Consider the following 18,294-nt stretch of genomic DNA (forward strand, 5'->3'; position numbering starts at 1 on the left):
GAGATCTTGAATATACATTCATCGTTCGAAAACAACTCGTTAGCACGATGTAAGATGTCATGGCACGGATTGTGCCGCTGTGAATAGGTCTGTCTATTAATCCCACAAACTAAATTGATCTTGTTCACTATTCAATGAGTGCTTGGCCCTTATTCTGAAACCCTTCAACACAAAACTCATGAATGATATAAAATATTTAGATGTGATTCTAGACAGTAAAGTGCTCTGGAACAAACAGAATTTTCCTTTCTCCTTCCCTTTCCCTTACTTGCTTACCTTGGTTGCCTTTCTCGCAAGTAAACCTTGCCAAAGATCCACAGAACTCCAAAATCACTGAAGACAAAAAAGCAAATTTCAGCTGTCCAAAGTAGCAAAAACCCGCGAGTGGTAGAATCAATCTGAAACGACTTATCATCACGGACCAAATGTGCTTATAAGTGCGGAAACTGAAACTCAATCCTACTACTGTAATAGTACTACTAGATCTTGTTGTCGCTAATAACAAACTCATAATTTAAGAAGATTATAGGATGTTCTATCTTGTTATAAATCACAAGACATTTTTATCTTTGTTAATTAGTTTATTCTTCACAAGCAACAGTAATTAATTTATATTCTTATAGAAACGCCCAAGTAAAAAATATGTATATTCACTCGTCTTAAAAGTCTGTTCTGAGTGACGTCTGTTTTCTTTTTATTCTTAGTGTATTTATGTTGCCACATACATTAAAAATTTTATAGAAAATACACCATATAGTACTATGTACATTTGTAGTGTGTATCTTTGATACGATATATATATATATATATATATATATAAATTTCTTAGGTATATTCAACTACCGAAGATATATTGCGAGATATTTTTGTGTAAAAATGTGTTCTAATCTAATTGTCATAAGAGTACTTTGTTATGTAGTTCACCTTAATATCAGTAAGTTTTTGTGCGCCTGAAGAAAAAGTCATAGAATAGCTAGGCTAGGCATTGTAGTATTTTATCACAGGCCTTAATTTCTTAAACGATTTGAAGGGTAATTTCACGTAATTTATTTAATATAACTGTAATTTTTAAATTTAATTAAAAATGTACATCTCAAAGATTTTCTTTTATGTTGACAAACAAAACGTACATTCATTCAATAATTTATAGTTGTAAATTTCATTAGTGGAGAAATAAAATAAAATATTTTTATCTATTTAAAAATGTTTGGATTTATTAATAAGATTATAAGTGAATTGTCAAACAGAAAGAGAACAGAAACTACGCATCAATTCTTGTCTCATAATCATTATGAGACAACAATTTTAAAATAGCATTAGTCTTTTGTTTTCCTGTTTCATTTTCACAAAATTAACTACATAACCGGTGTGTCTCACCGTCAATTTTTAATTAATGCATCGATGTTCAAATATTACGATTTCTATTTCCTACGATTAATGTGTAGTAATCAGGGTAAACTAAATGGACTTCAATATCCTTCCAATAACAATAATTTTTATTATCTCTTACTGACTTGGTAAGAATATTTTATGAACAGGAAAATAAACATTCATTACTAAAAGGATTTATTAACCAATAAAGTAAAACAAAACAATTGAGTCATATTCATTTGTTTTTAAGTAAATTTAAGTATGCTTTATATATGTAGTATATACTACAATCGCACTTCATAAGTCTACAACGGAAAATTGCTAAAATTATGCTCCATTATAAATGGGTCTGGTAAGATAAATCAGCTCGTTTTCCTTATCAAAGATTATATTAGCGATAAAAATATCCGAGAAACACAACTCTAGTCTATTGCATATCACGCGGACGCCTAGGGCGTACGTAAAATTAAAATGTTGAGCAAAATCTTTACCACCGTAAAATACACTTTAGTATCAGTGAATTTCTTATTCCTGGTAAGTGCGATTCGTGAATTGGTGTAAATTTAGTGTATGGAAAGTGAAAATAAAGTGTTTTTCAGATAACGGGTATTATTGTATTGGCAGTCGGTAGTTCGGTGCAATCAGCATACAATGGATACCATCAATTCTTATCGGAAAGGTTTTTCTCTCTCCCTGCATTTTGTGTTGCAACTGGAGTGATAATATTCCTCGTTGCATTCGCTGGATTTTATGGCGCCTTCATGGAGAACTATTACATGATTATGGCGGTAAGTTGCTACAGACTATGTTTCATTCTATGCTCTATGATTAATGACAATTCTTGACGTTAACAAATAGGTTATAATAAAATAATAAAGATGAACTCGTAACAATAACTTGTATATAAATAATACTGAATTTCAGAAACAATTTGTTTTATCATTAAGCGTTTTTCAGCGTATTCTTAATTACTTTGATAACTCATAAACGCTATTATAAACCCTTATCTTAAATCGTTAATTGGTACACGACAGTAACGTATAAGTAGTTCCTGTCTTCGATTTTCGACGTAATAATAATTGTTTCGGTAGCAAGAAAAAGTTTACTTGCTTTAAAATCTATAAAACAGGTGTAGAACTGTACTACTTCTGACTGGAACGTCAAAGAAAACACAATAGGTAGTCTGAACAGAGATTAATACGATTATTACATACGCGGAGCGTGTCCTAAATCCCAAATGTCAAGCTATTTAGAGAATTTGTATGGTATCACTGACGTTTAATTGTAACGAAGAAAATATTAGAATACTTGGTATAGTTGCATCAGCTTAGTTATTTTTTTAAATACGTATCTATATTTAGGAATAGATAAAAAATAAAATAAAAAAATAAATCAGTCACACAAAAGTGTTTTTTCGACCGTTTTCTTAAATTATGTTTATGCTGTTAGTATTATTGTTAAAACTGTTCGATAAAACTGATTTATTTGTATGAATTAGGGAGGGTGAGAATACAACACCTAATAATTGGCTGAGGCTCCAATATATTAATTAATTATTTAATCAAAAAGACTTCCATTTATATACAGAAAAGATATAGTATATTAGTTCAGAAACAAACTACTTATGGCCTGTTCCTACAGGAACACTAAAAATATTCCTAGTTCATTTAAAAAATGCTCAATATATGCATACATATGCTTTGGAAATGCAATAATTGCTTTTCTTTCTTTATAATACTACAGTTAACATAAATTATATATTATAACATAAGCCAATACTAAAGATAAAGTTAAAGATGGAATTCATAATATATACCTACAAAAAAATCTAACATTTACAAAAGTATAAAAATCTAAGTAGTTTCTAATCATTTTAATATCTTACTAACTTAATTCCTGAATCGGCAGTGTTGATGGTTTGAAAGTAAGGGTGTGTAATGTGTATGTGGGGTGTGTAATTGTGTGTTGTGTAATTACGAAACGATACAATTTTATAGTGGTTTAAACACATGTATCGCGCCAGGGTTAAATTATAACAATAGTTAAATCCTTTTTAATCCGCTAATACTGTGTTGTGTGAGAGTCAAGTGTATAAGTCTAACTTCTTTTCTCTTCTGTTACATTGCATGACTTTTTGTTTCTCACTGCCCATGACTAAAACCATTTATAAATACATATTACAAACACAATGACGTGTTTTTGAATAGAATACCTACCAAGGCACTATCTACTGGATTTCAAAGATAAGTATGTACTTGTACGTACGAATACTCGTATACATAAATACAATACAATAATGAATACATAAATTGAACACTTCATTCATTTAAACAAAAATAATTAATTTAAATTATTTATTTGTTTCGGTTACGTTTCTTACATATTAGATACCTAATTTTATTAGGTCTACGATTCTTGGCCAAGTGTATTCGAATCACGGCTGTGCGCCATCGATCTCTCACGTATGCATTTAACGCTCATACGTAGAAGAAAAACATCGTGAGGGAACCGGCATGTCTTAGACCCAAAGAATCGACAGCGTGTGTCAGACACAGAAGGCTCTATCTATAGTCTATAACTATGAAAAGAAATAATCAAGAAAAGAGCGTACCAATTCTTAAAAGGCCGGCAACGCATTGGCATTGAGAGTTTCCATGGGCGGCGGTATCACTTAACATCAGGTGATCCTCCTGCCTGTTTGGCTCCTGTTCATATAAAAAAAACATAAAAATCGATCGCCAAGGGTTGTACCGTTTCGGCCCTTTTTTATTGGTCTATTATTAACAAAATCTTATGCAAGACTTCTTGATTTGATTTAATTAAATAGGCTGCTTAATCGCTCACCATCTACAATCTAATAATACGACTAAAGGACTGGCTGACTAAAATAAAAGATGTAATTAAATTATATTATGTAAATATATTTTAAGTAATTTATAATTAAGTTTGTTTTGGGTTGTGAAACCTGACACAGGTATTTTTTACTTAAAAGGGTCTCCAAAAATTACACATTGTAATGCATATGTACCTAAAATGAATAAACACATTTTTATTTTATTTTATAATAATGATGACAGCTATAATTTGTTAATTTAAACAGTTAACGAAATGAATGGAAACAGTGTAATTTTCGGCATTATACGTTTTTTAGACTATTCAAATAAAGTACAGTTATCAGGTTGATAACGATTTAACAGACAGTGCCACTTATTTTTGATAAAATAATAAACAATAATTACCATAGCGAAAGATAAGCTTCAAAAAATTTTTTTGTGTTTTGAAAGTTAAAAATAGATTTGCTTATTTCAGTCAAAATCGTTTAAATTAAGAACAACTTACCGGTAATATTGACAAGTCGAAAGTCCCGGTTGAATTCTATTGTATTAGGTTCTTAATAACAACGTTATCGGCTGTTACGACTACCGGTTTTTACGACCGAATATGTCGTACTATGTGAGTAGTCCTCATCAACTAGTATTTATCATATTCTCAACCTATGTACTAACTAATAATAATAATTAAAATTTAAGAAATATAAAAAAAAGAGTGTTTGTACTTATGTACACGCGTTTGAAGTTATTCTTCTTTTGTGTATGGAAAAAAAACTAAAATGCAATAGTGATTGACGATAAATATTAGAATTCATCAAAAAGATTTTATTTAATTAATAAATTATTATTAAATACTATCACTGTCGTATATGAAATTGATTTCAAAACACCAGAATAATATTTATGATCATCATGATCAAAAATGTGTTCCAAATATAAAAATAATAGAATATACAACTTGAACATAGTTATCGATTTCCATGCCACCTAGACCTAACTTAATGATGTCGAATTTAGGTGTTGGTGTGCGCGTGCATCGTAAAAATTCACTCTCATCATTTTTCTCCATCGCGCCTAAAGAAGTATAAATTCAAAAATTAAAAGTTAGGTTCCTATAGTAGTGTACGTTTAACGCTATCTGCATTTCCTCGGTGCATTGCGATACTTATTCGTTGAGCCAGGAAAGTACCAGGTCACCGGTACTAATACCAACTTCAATATTTAATCTGCACCTGTTTTCTAGAACCCCTTGGCCCAGTTTAAATTCTTTGTAAGAAAAATGTAAATTAAATGTAAAATTATACATACAAGTCTATATTGAAATTTGGCGTAGACGTGCTGTAAAAATATATATACCTACTCATTCCCACATGCGTGTTAGATATTTATTAATACGAAACTTTCCCTTGAAATATCGTTAATCCTATTTATTGAAAAAAAAAGTCGGGTGTTTTAGCGATTTTTTTTTTGTTTTATATTGGATTTTTTTTTACCAAATTTAGTAATAAAGGGATATTCCCTACACGCATACGTCTAACGCTGATTTGCATAACACTAATGACTAGGTATTATAATTGAAGCCACATTTATGTAATATATAAACAGTAATTTAATCCTCCAATTCAGACAGATTAGGCGAGACCGGTCAAGTTCTTTAATTCGGCTTAAGACAATCCCCTATCAATTTTTAACTTTAATATAACGGCGAGTTTTCTTTACGACTATAAACATTTTTATATTACATCCAAAAAAATAATAATCAGGTGTAGATTTTCAACGTGGTGTAGGTAGCTAAAATATAGATTGTGTATCCATGTACAGTCGGCTTTCGATAATTTTACACTCATTGTAAAAAAAACTCCATAAATTGAATAAATTTAAATTTTTCCCATAAGTAAGATTATTTAAATTTTTTATCTGAAATATTCTAAATTAGTTAATGATAGACGGAAGTCGCTCACATAATAGGAGATCACATAATAGGAGATATTAATGTTAATACATAATAATAATATAGAAATAACTCTTATTTACGTAAGTCACCTCGTGGCAATTTAAACGTTATTTAAAATTTTAAACTCTTTGTAATTTAAATATCTGATTCTTTCATTATCTGTGGTACCTACCTTGAGTTTCAAATTATCGTTAGTCGACTGTATTTTCTTCTCTGCATGTAATTGGAATAAAACTACTTGCCTGTAAAGAATAGTGATGTATTTTTTTATAGCCGCATCAACAAGGCCACACAGAAGAAAGAGAAAAGAAACAAGTTATGCAAATTACAACCAATTTGTGGCCTCGATTAATAGGCACGGCGTGCACAAACATAATGCATTTTAGGTTTACAATGATAAATATAACAAAAATTACAGTATATAGCAAAAAGCCTACATTGAATTCTAATATCGGATGGGTGATCCAAAAATTGGCTTCTGCCTTGGAACAGGCACAGACGTAAAGTAAAAAAATGCCATCCCATGAAATCTGTCATGTAATGATACAATTTATGAACATATTAAAAATGATATAAAATATTTCAATATCGTCTGATCTTTTGCAAACCACGACTGCCACATGACACTCGAAACGCATTAATAAACTTATTTCTTTATTTATTTATATTAAGTAACACTTCGTTCTATAACATTATAAAAATTGAACATACGAGTTATTAAATGAAAAGGAAGGCAACTGGCGGCCTCATCGATTTCGAGCGACCTTTACCAGGCAACAACTGTGAGAAAAGAACTGAAGTTCTTACCAAATCTGCGTAAAAAGTGTTTTAACGTAAAAAGTAATAGAATGTGATGATCCATTTCAGTTTGCCGGAGCTATGGTGCTGATGTTTATATTCCAACTATCAGCCTGCATCGCTGGATACGTGCTGAAAGGCAGCACAGTGGCGCTCGTGCAGCAACAGCTGTTGAACACCATGGATGTGTATGGTTCAAACCTGGAGGTCACCAAGTTATGGGATGAAGTGCAAAATGACGTAAGTTTAAACTTTTTTTTTTTTATAGAGAGCAAGAATAAAAACAAATTTTAAATATAAGTTATATATAATAAGTTTAAACTGTCTCGATCGCAAAATACATTGAATATTCCGTCAGAGGTATTATTGGCACAGAATTTGGTGTCAATATTTATTAGTATTTTTATACAACTTCGGTTTTGATTATAGTTAGGCATAGCGATATGCGGTGTGTATCATAAACCGTATTTACCACGAGAGTGTTCGGAATAATATACACAGTTGAGTTTCATCATCGGACGTCGAGGCAGAATATGAAATTGTATCCTCGACGTTCCATATGTGGAACCAGTTGCCCACTGAAATATTTCCAAATCTATATGGCATTAAAAGTGTGCAACATTACTTTAAATTAGGTGATCTTCCTGCCTATTTGCCTCCTTTTAAAAATAAAATAGTTCAATAAAATTCGCTATATTGCTTGGCCTCAGATTTCTTAAGTACATTAATAATTTTGAATATTTTTTTTTACTAATCTGTAAGTTACTAAACAATTAAATAAATAAATAAATCAGTGGCGCTACAACCTCTTTAGGTCTTGAAGTCAGATTTCTGAATCTGTTTCATGATCATTTTTAATTCTAATAGGCAAGTAGGTGATCAGCCTCCTGTGCCTGACACACGTCGTCGACTTTTTGGGTCTAAGGCATGTCGGTTCGAGCAATTGTTAAATGTGTACATAGAAAGAAAGTTCATTGGTGCACAGCCGGGGATCGACCTCAGGTATGAGAGTCGCACGCTGAAGCCACTAGGCCAACACTGTTCTTACTAAACAATTGAACATGATACTTTAACACATTTTATGGAAAACGTAGTTACTAGGATAAAATTACTACATACATACTTTGCAGAATATAATAACGTATAATACCACAACAAAGGGGGTACTTAAAACTTGCTTTATCAGTGTTATCAGAGATATTTTACAGCTGCCTCTTATCCAAGCATGACAAGACTATGTATTATGTATAGTCTATAAAATTAATGCATGGCGCATAGCTATGTTTTTATTTCATACATATATGCACCCGCATAATTTGGTCGTATTACGATGTTACACTGAGGGTCTGACGCAATTACCTTTCATGAAATGTTATTTCTAAAGCAAAGATAAAAAAAACCTTCGTGATCACCTAAAATTGCGGCGGGTACTGGGTCCATCGTCGTTAAATTTATGGCCCCTGCGGAAATATGGAGGATGCATTGCGCAAGGGCGTCATATTAGTGAAACACCATTAGCGAGTTAGCCACGCTTACGTATTTAGTGGCACTTTGATTAAGGTTTTTGGTAAATATTTGCGATGCGCGCGCATACCGTCACAAAAAACCGACACCCTGAAGTAAGCATAGTCAACATTTTAAAATAATAAAATGTATTTTTCTTTAATTTAAATATTTTTTGTGATAAAGTTTATTTAACTAGGTAATAAAACTTTCAATGTATTAAATATCTTTTTTTCTATTGTTAGTGTCGTTTTTTCTACAATTATTGTAAAATAACTAAAAATGTATAAAAACATTTTTATCTTATTACGCCAAAGAAGTATAACGTCTAACGCGTGTACATAAGTTCCTACACACATGTTGCTTTTTTAGTTCACATGTTGCGGCGTCCTCAACTCCAGCGACTGGTTACCTCATCTTCATACAGAAGAATCCTTCGGTCTGCCCATCAGTTGCTGCGACCATGTCTACGGCACCATTCAAACATTCAACTGCAACACCACTTTGGCCTATACCACCGGGTGTTCTGATGCGTTTGGGAACTGGGTCAAGTCTCATGCTGCCTCTATTGGAGTGGCAGGGATTGTTCTTGTAATTATGCAGGTATATAGTATTTTATCAATCATTATGCTTAAGTTAGTTAAGTTAGTAACTTAAATTACGTTGTGGTTTATGACATTTTCTTTTGAATTATTGTATGTAAAGGGAGGATAAAACTTGCTGAGTTTCTTGCCCGTTCTTCTCAGAACAAGACCTCCTGGTAGTCTTGCAAACGGATGGCGTAGTTTTGCTTTTTCGCGAATTTTGTAAACGTTTTTGACATTCATAAGCATGCCTTAAGTCGCATCTAAACTGAATAAATAAATTTTGATTTGATTGATTTGATTAGTAAATTAGAGCTACTATACAAAATACCATCCGTATCACCATGACGTTGTTCCATAACTAAGCGATTCTTAAGGCAATTTTTGCCAAAACTATGTGGAACCAGGTGCCCAATGAAGTGTTTCTGAACAAATTCAACTTAGGGTCTTTCAAGAAAAGAGCGTACCGATCCTTAAAAGGCAGGCAGCGCGCTTGCGAGCCTTCTGGCAGTGCGAGTGTCCATGGGCGGCGGTGTTACTTAGCATCAGGTGAGCCTCCTGCCCGTTTGCCTCCTTTAAGTTAAAAAAAAGTTTGAAGCCAGTTGGAGGAAACCTATACTCTAAAGGATGTCCTTAATATCAGATTTGTATAAAATTTAATTTGTATGTATCTTTTATAAAGGTTGAACGTTTCAAGGAATTAAGCCTAATGAAGCCAAGGAATAAAGATCTTTTTGTGTGAATAACGGTGCAGACTGTTCCTTTGCAATGTAACTACGGCGGCAGTATCACTTAACATCGGGTGAGCCTCTTGTCCGCTTGCGCCCTTCTATAAAAAAATCTAATGAAGATGAGAAACATAGTATATGTGATAGTTGAGTCGCGTCGACAATATTTTGTATATTAACCCTAGAAAGATAATCATATTTTGTAATACGGAAAAGATAATCATGCGTAAAATTTACGCATGAATTTGAATTAGTTGTAGGTTTAGGTTTAATAGTTTATTTTAATAAATTCTATGTTATTATATATACTCATATATTAAATTAATTAATAATGCAGATAATTTGTTAAACTTCTCTATTTGTATTTAAAAAATAAACAAAACTTTAAACGTCTTCTATAAATCAATAAAATAGTATAACACTTACTCTTCCTAATGAAAACTTATTTTTTATTCTAATAATCAGACTCATTTTAACTAGAAAATCAACAGTAAGCTTTTCTTATAATTTAGAAACATATATTTACATAAAAGTAAGTTACAAAAAGCTTTGGCACATATCAGTATTATGCTCACGACATATAACTTTTTTACATTTTTTGCAGGACGCATTTGCCTTTCTCCTTTTTTTTAGAAAGGCAAAAAGAACAATAAATCCTTTTTTTTGCTACTACTAGTCTTCGGATGTATCAGGCACTTTAATTGGCAACATATCAGAGATTTTATCTCACAAATATCTCTTCAAAATAGGTACTTCTAAACGTCTACGCATAAACAAAGAAGACAGTCCCAAGCTAAGATTTTTCATAAATCTTTTGCGACTCAGAGACTTTTCTCCTTTACGATTAACATTATGGCTGTAAATTACATATTATGCATTAATGCAGGCAATGTTAAGGCAGGCAAATTCCATAGAATAAAGCCATAGGCCATCTATTTGTCTTCTACTACAGGACATCAGAGAACACATTTGGTCTAGCGTGTCAACGCCACCTTTTGTTTGATTATAATATATTATCATTTCTGGTTTGCCAGTAGCTTCGTTTAGTAGCATTCTCCTCACAAATAAACCATTTTTGCCGGTTTCGGTTTGTAGGAGACGAGAGTAAGGGTTCCGTCAAAACAAAACATAGATGTCCCCACTAGCATGGAGCGACTGTTTTTTAGCTCTTCCGGTATCTCACGTTTGTTTGATCGTATGGTTCCCACAATGGTTATTTTATAAGGTTTTTGGAGCAATCTTGTTGCCAAAGGGATTGAGGTAAACCAATTGTCCTCTGTTGAAAGGCTACGATCCTACGAAAGGCCGATGTGGAGACTGGTTGCACAGTACTGCTTTGCTCTTCTAAGATATTACTTCCGCTTGGCGTCGGCTGTTCTTCTTGTATCTCGTCTACAAACCCTTCTTCTGTGTTACTCTGCACTTCATCTCACTCTGATCACTGACACATCTGACTCACTGTCGTGGTCCGCTACTTTACTGTCGGTGTCCTCACACGAAAGCATCATCACTTTGCATAAGAGCGGCCAGGATTTCGTGTTCGTTTAAATTGGTACTCCCCATTGTGTTATATATTTGCCTCAATATCTTTAAAAATGAAATAACAATATTAGTTATGATATAAAGTATTAAAAGTTACGAAACACAATAAAACTGTCATATAAGCCAAAATCATAAAAGTCACGATAAAGATAATCATGCGTAATTTTGACTCACGCGGTCGTTATATTTCAAAATCGGTGGCACTTACCTCATTGACACTTACGGCACGTGGCAGCTCCCAACGACGAATGAAATGTCCTAAACGCACAGCTATGGATTCGCGATAATTAGAAAGTGAGAGCAATTTTTCGAAAACGCATGCGTAATTTTTACGCAGACTATCTTTCTAGGGTTAATAGCGACAGGCGATACGATACCGGACAGTTATTGAAGGCAAGGCTGAATTGCGGCAAAATAATTCACAAGTATGCCTATATAGACATATTCAACTAAAAGTATTATTAAAAAAATATATATTTTTACGCACAACCATTTTAAATTTCATATAGGTATATGTTTAAAGTCTCCTCAAACGTAAAATTTTATCGAATTTCTTTTAGGAAAATCCTAAAATTTTTTTAAAGTTTCTTTTTTTTTCAAATTGTAACGTTATCATATAAGTGTTCTCATGTAAGTGACAAATGTCTATGGTGAGAATAGATGTCTTTAAACCTAAATCCACGTAAAAATTAAAGATCGTTGGATTGTTTCAGGCCTTAGCTGTGGTCGGAGCATTATGGTTGGCGAACATCACGAGGCAAGAAAGGCAGTTTCCTTGAGTTGTGTTAATTAGTTAATTACATGTATAGTACAAGAGATGTTTAAATTAAAGAAACCAAGAAATCTATAGAGATCTTTACTTTCCATATTTAAGAATTGTATTGGTGCTAATATTTAAAACGAGATGAAATTTTCCAACCCGTAATGCCTAACTCAAAATCCAGAAGCTAGTTGTAAAATGAAAATAGCAGAACTATTTAGTCTGCGACATACCAAAACTGTAAATTCTGTAGGAGAATCAACTGTTTTAATTATACATAGTTAAAATTATAACTGTTTTTTATTAAACCCATCACGAATTCAAGGACGGATCCAGTTTTGGCGCCACATAGTCAAGTCAAGAACTTATACGTTTGTTATTATACAAATTTATTATATTATATTAAATTAATTAAATGTTGAAGATATGTAGTTACATAAAATCTGGATGGTGACAAAATATTGAAATAAAATTATTATGTTCAATTGTGGTCAACCAAAGTCCTGGAACCAACTCAGGGGGGGGGGGTCATGACCCCTAGCGCCCCCCCCTGGGCGCCGAAGTCGCCTTTCGTCCTTAGAGTATTAAGCCAGAATAATAATAATAATAATTCTGGCTTAATAGGTAAATACCCATTTACTGACAGAATGAGAACTGATGACCTTCAAACGCCCGATTTATTCATTTTGGCAGACATATCCTGCATCGCAAGTTTTTAAATATATTATGTCAATGTAAAACTTTCGTGGAGCGAAGTAAACATTATACATGTTTTTTAAAAAATGGAAATAGGAAAACTGGAGTGCGCAGTATCCGATAACTTACATATACATGGTGTCTCAAACGAAGGTGGTACATTAAAAAAAAGTAAGTCGTGTGTTGAAGTACACATTTTTGCAATTTAATTCTTAAAAGTAATGGCACACATCGAGGTTATTACTTATGAAGTCTCGGAAGGTGGACTCAGTGATGGCTGCCATTTTGTGACGGATATTTTCTTTCAATTGCGCCAGAGACGTCGGGTTATTGACGTAGACTTTAGATTGAAGGTAACCAAAAGAAAAAATCCATAGGGGTTTAATCTGCGTGGAGGCCAATATATGTCACCTCTCATGAAGATCAATTTGCCTGAGAAAATGTCACGAACTTGTGTCTGGCCGTGTGTGACGTTCCTGCTGAACCATGTTCTTTGGTTATAGCCAGGAGAGGTTTGAAATTCACCAACCAAGAAGGCTAACATAACGCTCTGAAACTTAATGTAAACATTCTTTTGAGACATCTATTATAATCATAAGGAACTTTAGAATCATAAGTTTTAGTATTTTCTTTTATTAACATAGCTTTTGCACATTAAGAAAATACTTTTTTACCGGATTGAAGCTATGCTTTATTGTAAACTTATTAATTTAACATTATTTTAAATTTACCCGACGTTTCGCGTGCTTTACAGCGTGCGTGGTTATGGTGACTAGGGTAATTCTAAGTTTACAATAATACATACCTTCAATCCGGTAAAAAAGTGTTTTCTTTAAATAATAAGTTATACTTGGTTAATAGCTTCTTTGTATGGAATGTCACACATTTCAAGTTACATTGTAAATAAATATTGTGTACGTTGTTTTTATTGCAACGTTTTTTTTATAATAAACAATAACTGATGAATTATCCTCCTATAGTTAAAACATAACGAGCTAGAATATTAGGTTAACTAAAAATATATGTATTATTTGAAACTTCCGAAATAACACAGAATATTAAAACTTCCAAAATTATTTATTTACGTGTTCATTTGTTTTTTGTAATAGAGATCAAGAGGCAAGTAGATGATCAGTCTTCTGTGACACACCCCGTCAACTTTTTGGGTGGAAGACATGCGGGTTTCCTTGCGATGTTTTCGTTTACTGTACGAGCAAGTGTTAATGTGACGACAGAGAGAAAAGTTATTAGTCCACAGCCGAGGTTCAAACCTAAGACCGCAGGCATCAGGTGTAAAAAATTTAAGATTGAATTACAAGATGTTTTGGTTGTATCACATTATTAGTTATAGATATGTTTACAAGGAATAATTAACAAAGCTGATACTCTGCATATAGCGGACGCAACATCGTCAAATTGCAATCTAACTAGTGTATTTTCTTAATATACAATACACGGCGTCCCAAAGTTATGTGACGAAATGAAAGTAGCAGTATACATTCTCTCTCTACGACAATAAAGGTACTTTTCCTTCATGTCCCATAATTTTGGGACGCCCTGTATATACTATTATATATGTACTAAGCTTCAACATATTGTTTTGACAGCAACTGCAGTATGGGACGTAGATCGGTCAAATTTTGCAATTTAAAACAGATGACATCGACATGACAGTCTCAGGGACACATTTTACAATAATTTTGCATAAAAAATAAACAAAACAGAAATGTGTTATAAAAAACGAGGTGAGCATGACGTACAGAGCCGAGCAAGTTGGAGAGCCAACAACGTCTTTGGCGAGAGACGGAAGTTTTAACTACCTTAACTTAAAAAAAAAATCAGTGTTTCTACAAGATTTTTAGGTACCTGCTGCCCTACTAGTGATATCTCTTCACTTTTTTCGGTCAGCTACCCTTAGCGCAGTTGTTATGGGGAGACTAGTGAGAAGGTTACACCAGCGACTTGGTGATCTGCTCCGCGATCTTAGACATTTCATCTGGGCGACGACTGGACTGGTTATCTTGTTCGCGATCGGCAATGTGACCAAAGTAAGTAGGTAATAACGGAAAATAGTAAACGGCTCAAATTTAAGTATTTCTTAATTTTGAAGAAGCTAATTAAAGATTTCAGTTGGTGCCGGGTATATACCGGTGATCACAGAGCTGGTGCTATTCTTGCCCAACGAGTAAGTATAAAAAGAAGAATAGAAATGCTGCCAGCGTTAAAGGTACACTGCCAAAGGTACAGGGACCAAACTTTTTCAATTGTTTTTAATTATTATTATTACTATGTTGAAGAATATTATAAATAGTATACTTATTTATTTTTATAATGTAGTGGAATAAACAAGTAACTAAATAGTTGTGAGTGGGAAATAAATTAGTTGAAGAATTATTTATATGCATTTGTCTCTGACAAGACTTCTATTGTTACCATATCATGATTGTCTAATATGGTAAAAAATAGTCTTTGCCCCTATATCAAAATACGTTTTAAGCAGTAACAATTAACTTTAACGTTTGAATTTGGTGAATAAATCATAAAATACGGTTGAAAACTTTATAAAGGTGATATAGTTATTAATACGTGAGCGCTAGTTTCTAATCAGGTTATCATATCTCTGATAAAACCATTGCTAACAGTGATATCACTACAAAAGATTTGTACGTACTACATTGTCTTTTTATATAAATTTAGCTCTATCTATGTATAATTAAAATATGTTAAATACTTAGCTGTCTAATACAATAATTGCGTGTTCCCACGAGATTGTAAGTGCGTGCTCCTATTTGACAATGCCTCCTTTATTTTATTATTATTAAATACTTAAGATGTCATATGGAACATAGTGTAATTGTAGCTTCTTACAAAGTTTGTGTAAAACAGCTGAGTTTCATCATCGGACGTCGAGGCAGAATACGAAATTCCACCAAAACTGCGCGTTTTTCTAGGCAGTTTTTGCCGCGCACCACCACTTTATGGAACCAGCTGCCCACTGAAGTATTTCCGAACCAATTCGACTTAGGGGCCTTCTGGCCGTTTGCCCCCTGTTGTATAAAAAAAAAGAGCGGCGAGCCACTTCTTTCCGTTCTTTTTGCGTTTAATTTATATTTATTTTTAGACGTTTATAAGTGTACATGTTACCTATATGAATAAATGATTTTGAATGAAATACATTTTTCCTCAACTCGTCGATGTCCTATATTAATGTGTTGTTATGATTGGTATGCAGGACCTACCTATTTATAAGCTTTTAGTAAATTATCTGCATCATAAAAAATAAAAATAAATCATTGGCACTACACGTGCCACATGGCAGTACACTACTTTTTAGGTCTTGGCTGGCTTCTGAATCTGTTTCATGATCAATTTTTTTTTGTTTTTTTTTTAAATTTTGTACTTTATTTAAAATCGTTACTCATTTTTTATTGATAGTCGTGAACGCGATTTACAGACTATTAAAATGATGCGAGCTCTGATATGTGAAATATCTTGCCACGAAGACCCAACTTACCTTGACCTTAACATACTTACTAACTTCGGAGGGTAGGGTAAATTTTTTTTTTAACATCTGTACACGTCAATAGCAGTTACTGGGTGACTTGTGGGTTCTATCCAAACATTAACATATAACTTGAAATATTGTTTCTTACAATCCATGCTTGTCCGTTTACATATACCTACATATACAGCAAGGAGTAAGTTTCCTTTATATTAAGTAATAGGAGTGTGCCGTTGAGAGTATCCAAAACTTTTCTTCAATCATTCTGTTTGTCGATGGAAACCTACATACAAATGCTTTGTATTATGTATATTATTTACCGCCAAGCGGTAATAAATTCCGAGAAATATATTTTCTATATACTCTTAATATGAAACTACAAATATTTATAAAATGAAAAATGGCTTGTAAATCGAAATTTGTTGATTACACTTACTTAATGATATTATTATTAAGTTAATATAACCGAAGATTCATTAGTATTTGTAACAGAGGAAAACTGTCGGTCACACTGTCAGCCAATTAAAACTTGACAATTTAGAGAAGTAAAAACATAAAACCAATAATATTCTGTAATTTGCATGACGCAATCTTGATTTAGGGATGCCAGTTATGTAATAAATGTATGTTTTAATAATTTTGTACGCGTAAACAAAAGAGTGTGTTAATAAAAATGTATCAAATAATTAAAATCATAAACTGTCTCATAGACTTATTTATTTGCAAAAGATCAATGGTACTTATGAATCTAAAACATGGGAGCTCACTAAAGCACAACATACAAAACTGTGTGTCAAAGAAAGATGGAACGATTAAAAGAATACATCATAAAGAAGAATAGCTAAGGTAGCAGATGAAACAATTACAGTAAATAAACTTAAGTGGAAATAGGCGGGGCACATGGCAACACGAACAGAAAACTATTAAACTGGTACAACAAACGCAAGAGAGGAAGATAATTACAATGACAGAAAGTGGCACCGTGCACAGACAGAAATGGCGGGATTTGGCGGATCCCTTGGCCAAAAAATCTAGGAATTAATGTGATGATAAAAATAGAAATTTATTTAAATGTATCTATTATTATTATCAATGCTTCGAAAGAACCAGTGCCTAAAACCTGAATTAAAACAGAAACCACATATTGAATACAATAATAGATATTTTTTATTTATATGCCTAAGATAAAGACATCTTGTTGGTCCAACACGATGTCCCTATTAGAGCCGCAAAAATATCCCTCTAGTATAACTGGAAGAAAGTTTCTTGCCCGTTTTTCCGCCGTTCATTTGATTTGGAAACTGATAATGTACCTATCCGCGAACTGACCAAATTAAAACAACTACAGGTCTCAACATAGTTACAGCACCGAGACAAGCTGAAGATATGGAGGCAGCAAGTCTACATTTCGGTTGACGGCTTTTCAAAACAGGCACGAACTTCAGTTATAAATACTGTAAGTTAGAAGAATGTACATTTAGATTCTTTTTTTTTACTGAGGTCTTTAAGTGTATACACCAGTATGATTAGGGGCCTGTTTCACAATGTCCGGATAAGTTCCAAATAAGCTATTTGTTACTTATTGGTATGATAAATAGTATTTTTGCGTTTCACGACTGTCAGATAGCGCTATACGTCATGAAATTCGAAGTATCTTATTTGGAATTTTTATCTTTCGAATAATTTATGTGTTGCATAGCTATTTGGCACTTTATCCATACATTGTGAAACAGGCACTTAATATATTAAATTACAAGTAAGATATAATTAACAACAACCTCTTTTATATCAACAATAGCAAAAAGGTTAGTCGACATCACAGGAGACCGAAGAGCTGGCTACCTCGGACAAAGAATTAGTGTAACGTGAACGTTGCCAGTATCTTCAGAACCTTGCCTAAAGGGACTCTTTTAATGTTCTATTTTACTAATAATTTTTAGTTAGTTATTGCTTTTGTTTTCTCTTAATTTATCTAACCTGTAGGATTACTTTCTGTACGTTAATAATATTAATAAAATTATTTGT

General features: G+C 32.8%; 1 protein-coding gene across 1 annotated transcript; it reads left to right on the plus strand.

The window, feature by feature from the left end:
* Positions 1-1,759: 1,759 nt before the first annotated feature.
* LOC110996639 (CD63 antigen) lies at positions 1,760-12,361 on the plus strand. Its single transcript, XM_022264414.2, has 5 exons — positions 1,760-1,905; positions 1,971-2,159; positions 7,024-7,194; positions 8,830-9,060; positions 12,025-12,361. The coding sequence occupies exons 1-5, from the start codon at positions 1,843-1,845 to the stop codon at positions 12,088-12,090; spliced, it is 720 nt and encodes a 239-aa protein (XP_022120106.2). The 5' UTR covers positions 1,760-1,842; the 3' UTR covers positions 12,091-12,361.
* Positions 12,362-18,294: the final 5,933 nt, after the last annotated feature.

This window comes from Pieris rapae, chromosome 8 (genome assembly GCF_905147795.1).
Source record: "Pieris rapae chromosome 8, ilPieRapa1.1, whole genome shotgun sequence".
In the NCBI taxonomy this organism is placed as follows: Eukaryota; Metazoa; Arthropoda; class Insecta; order Lepidoptera; family Pieridae; genus Pieris; species Pieris rapae.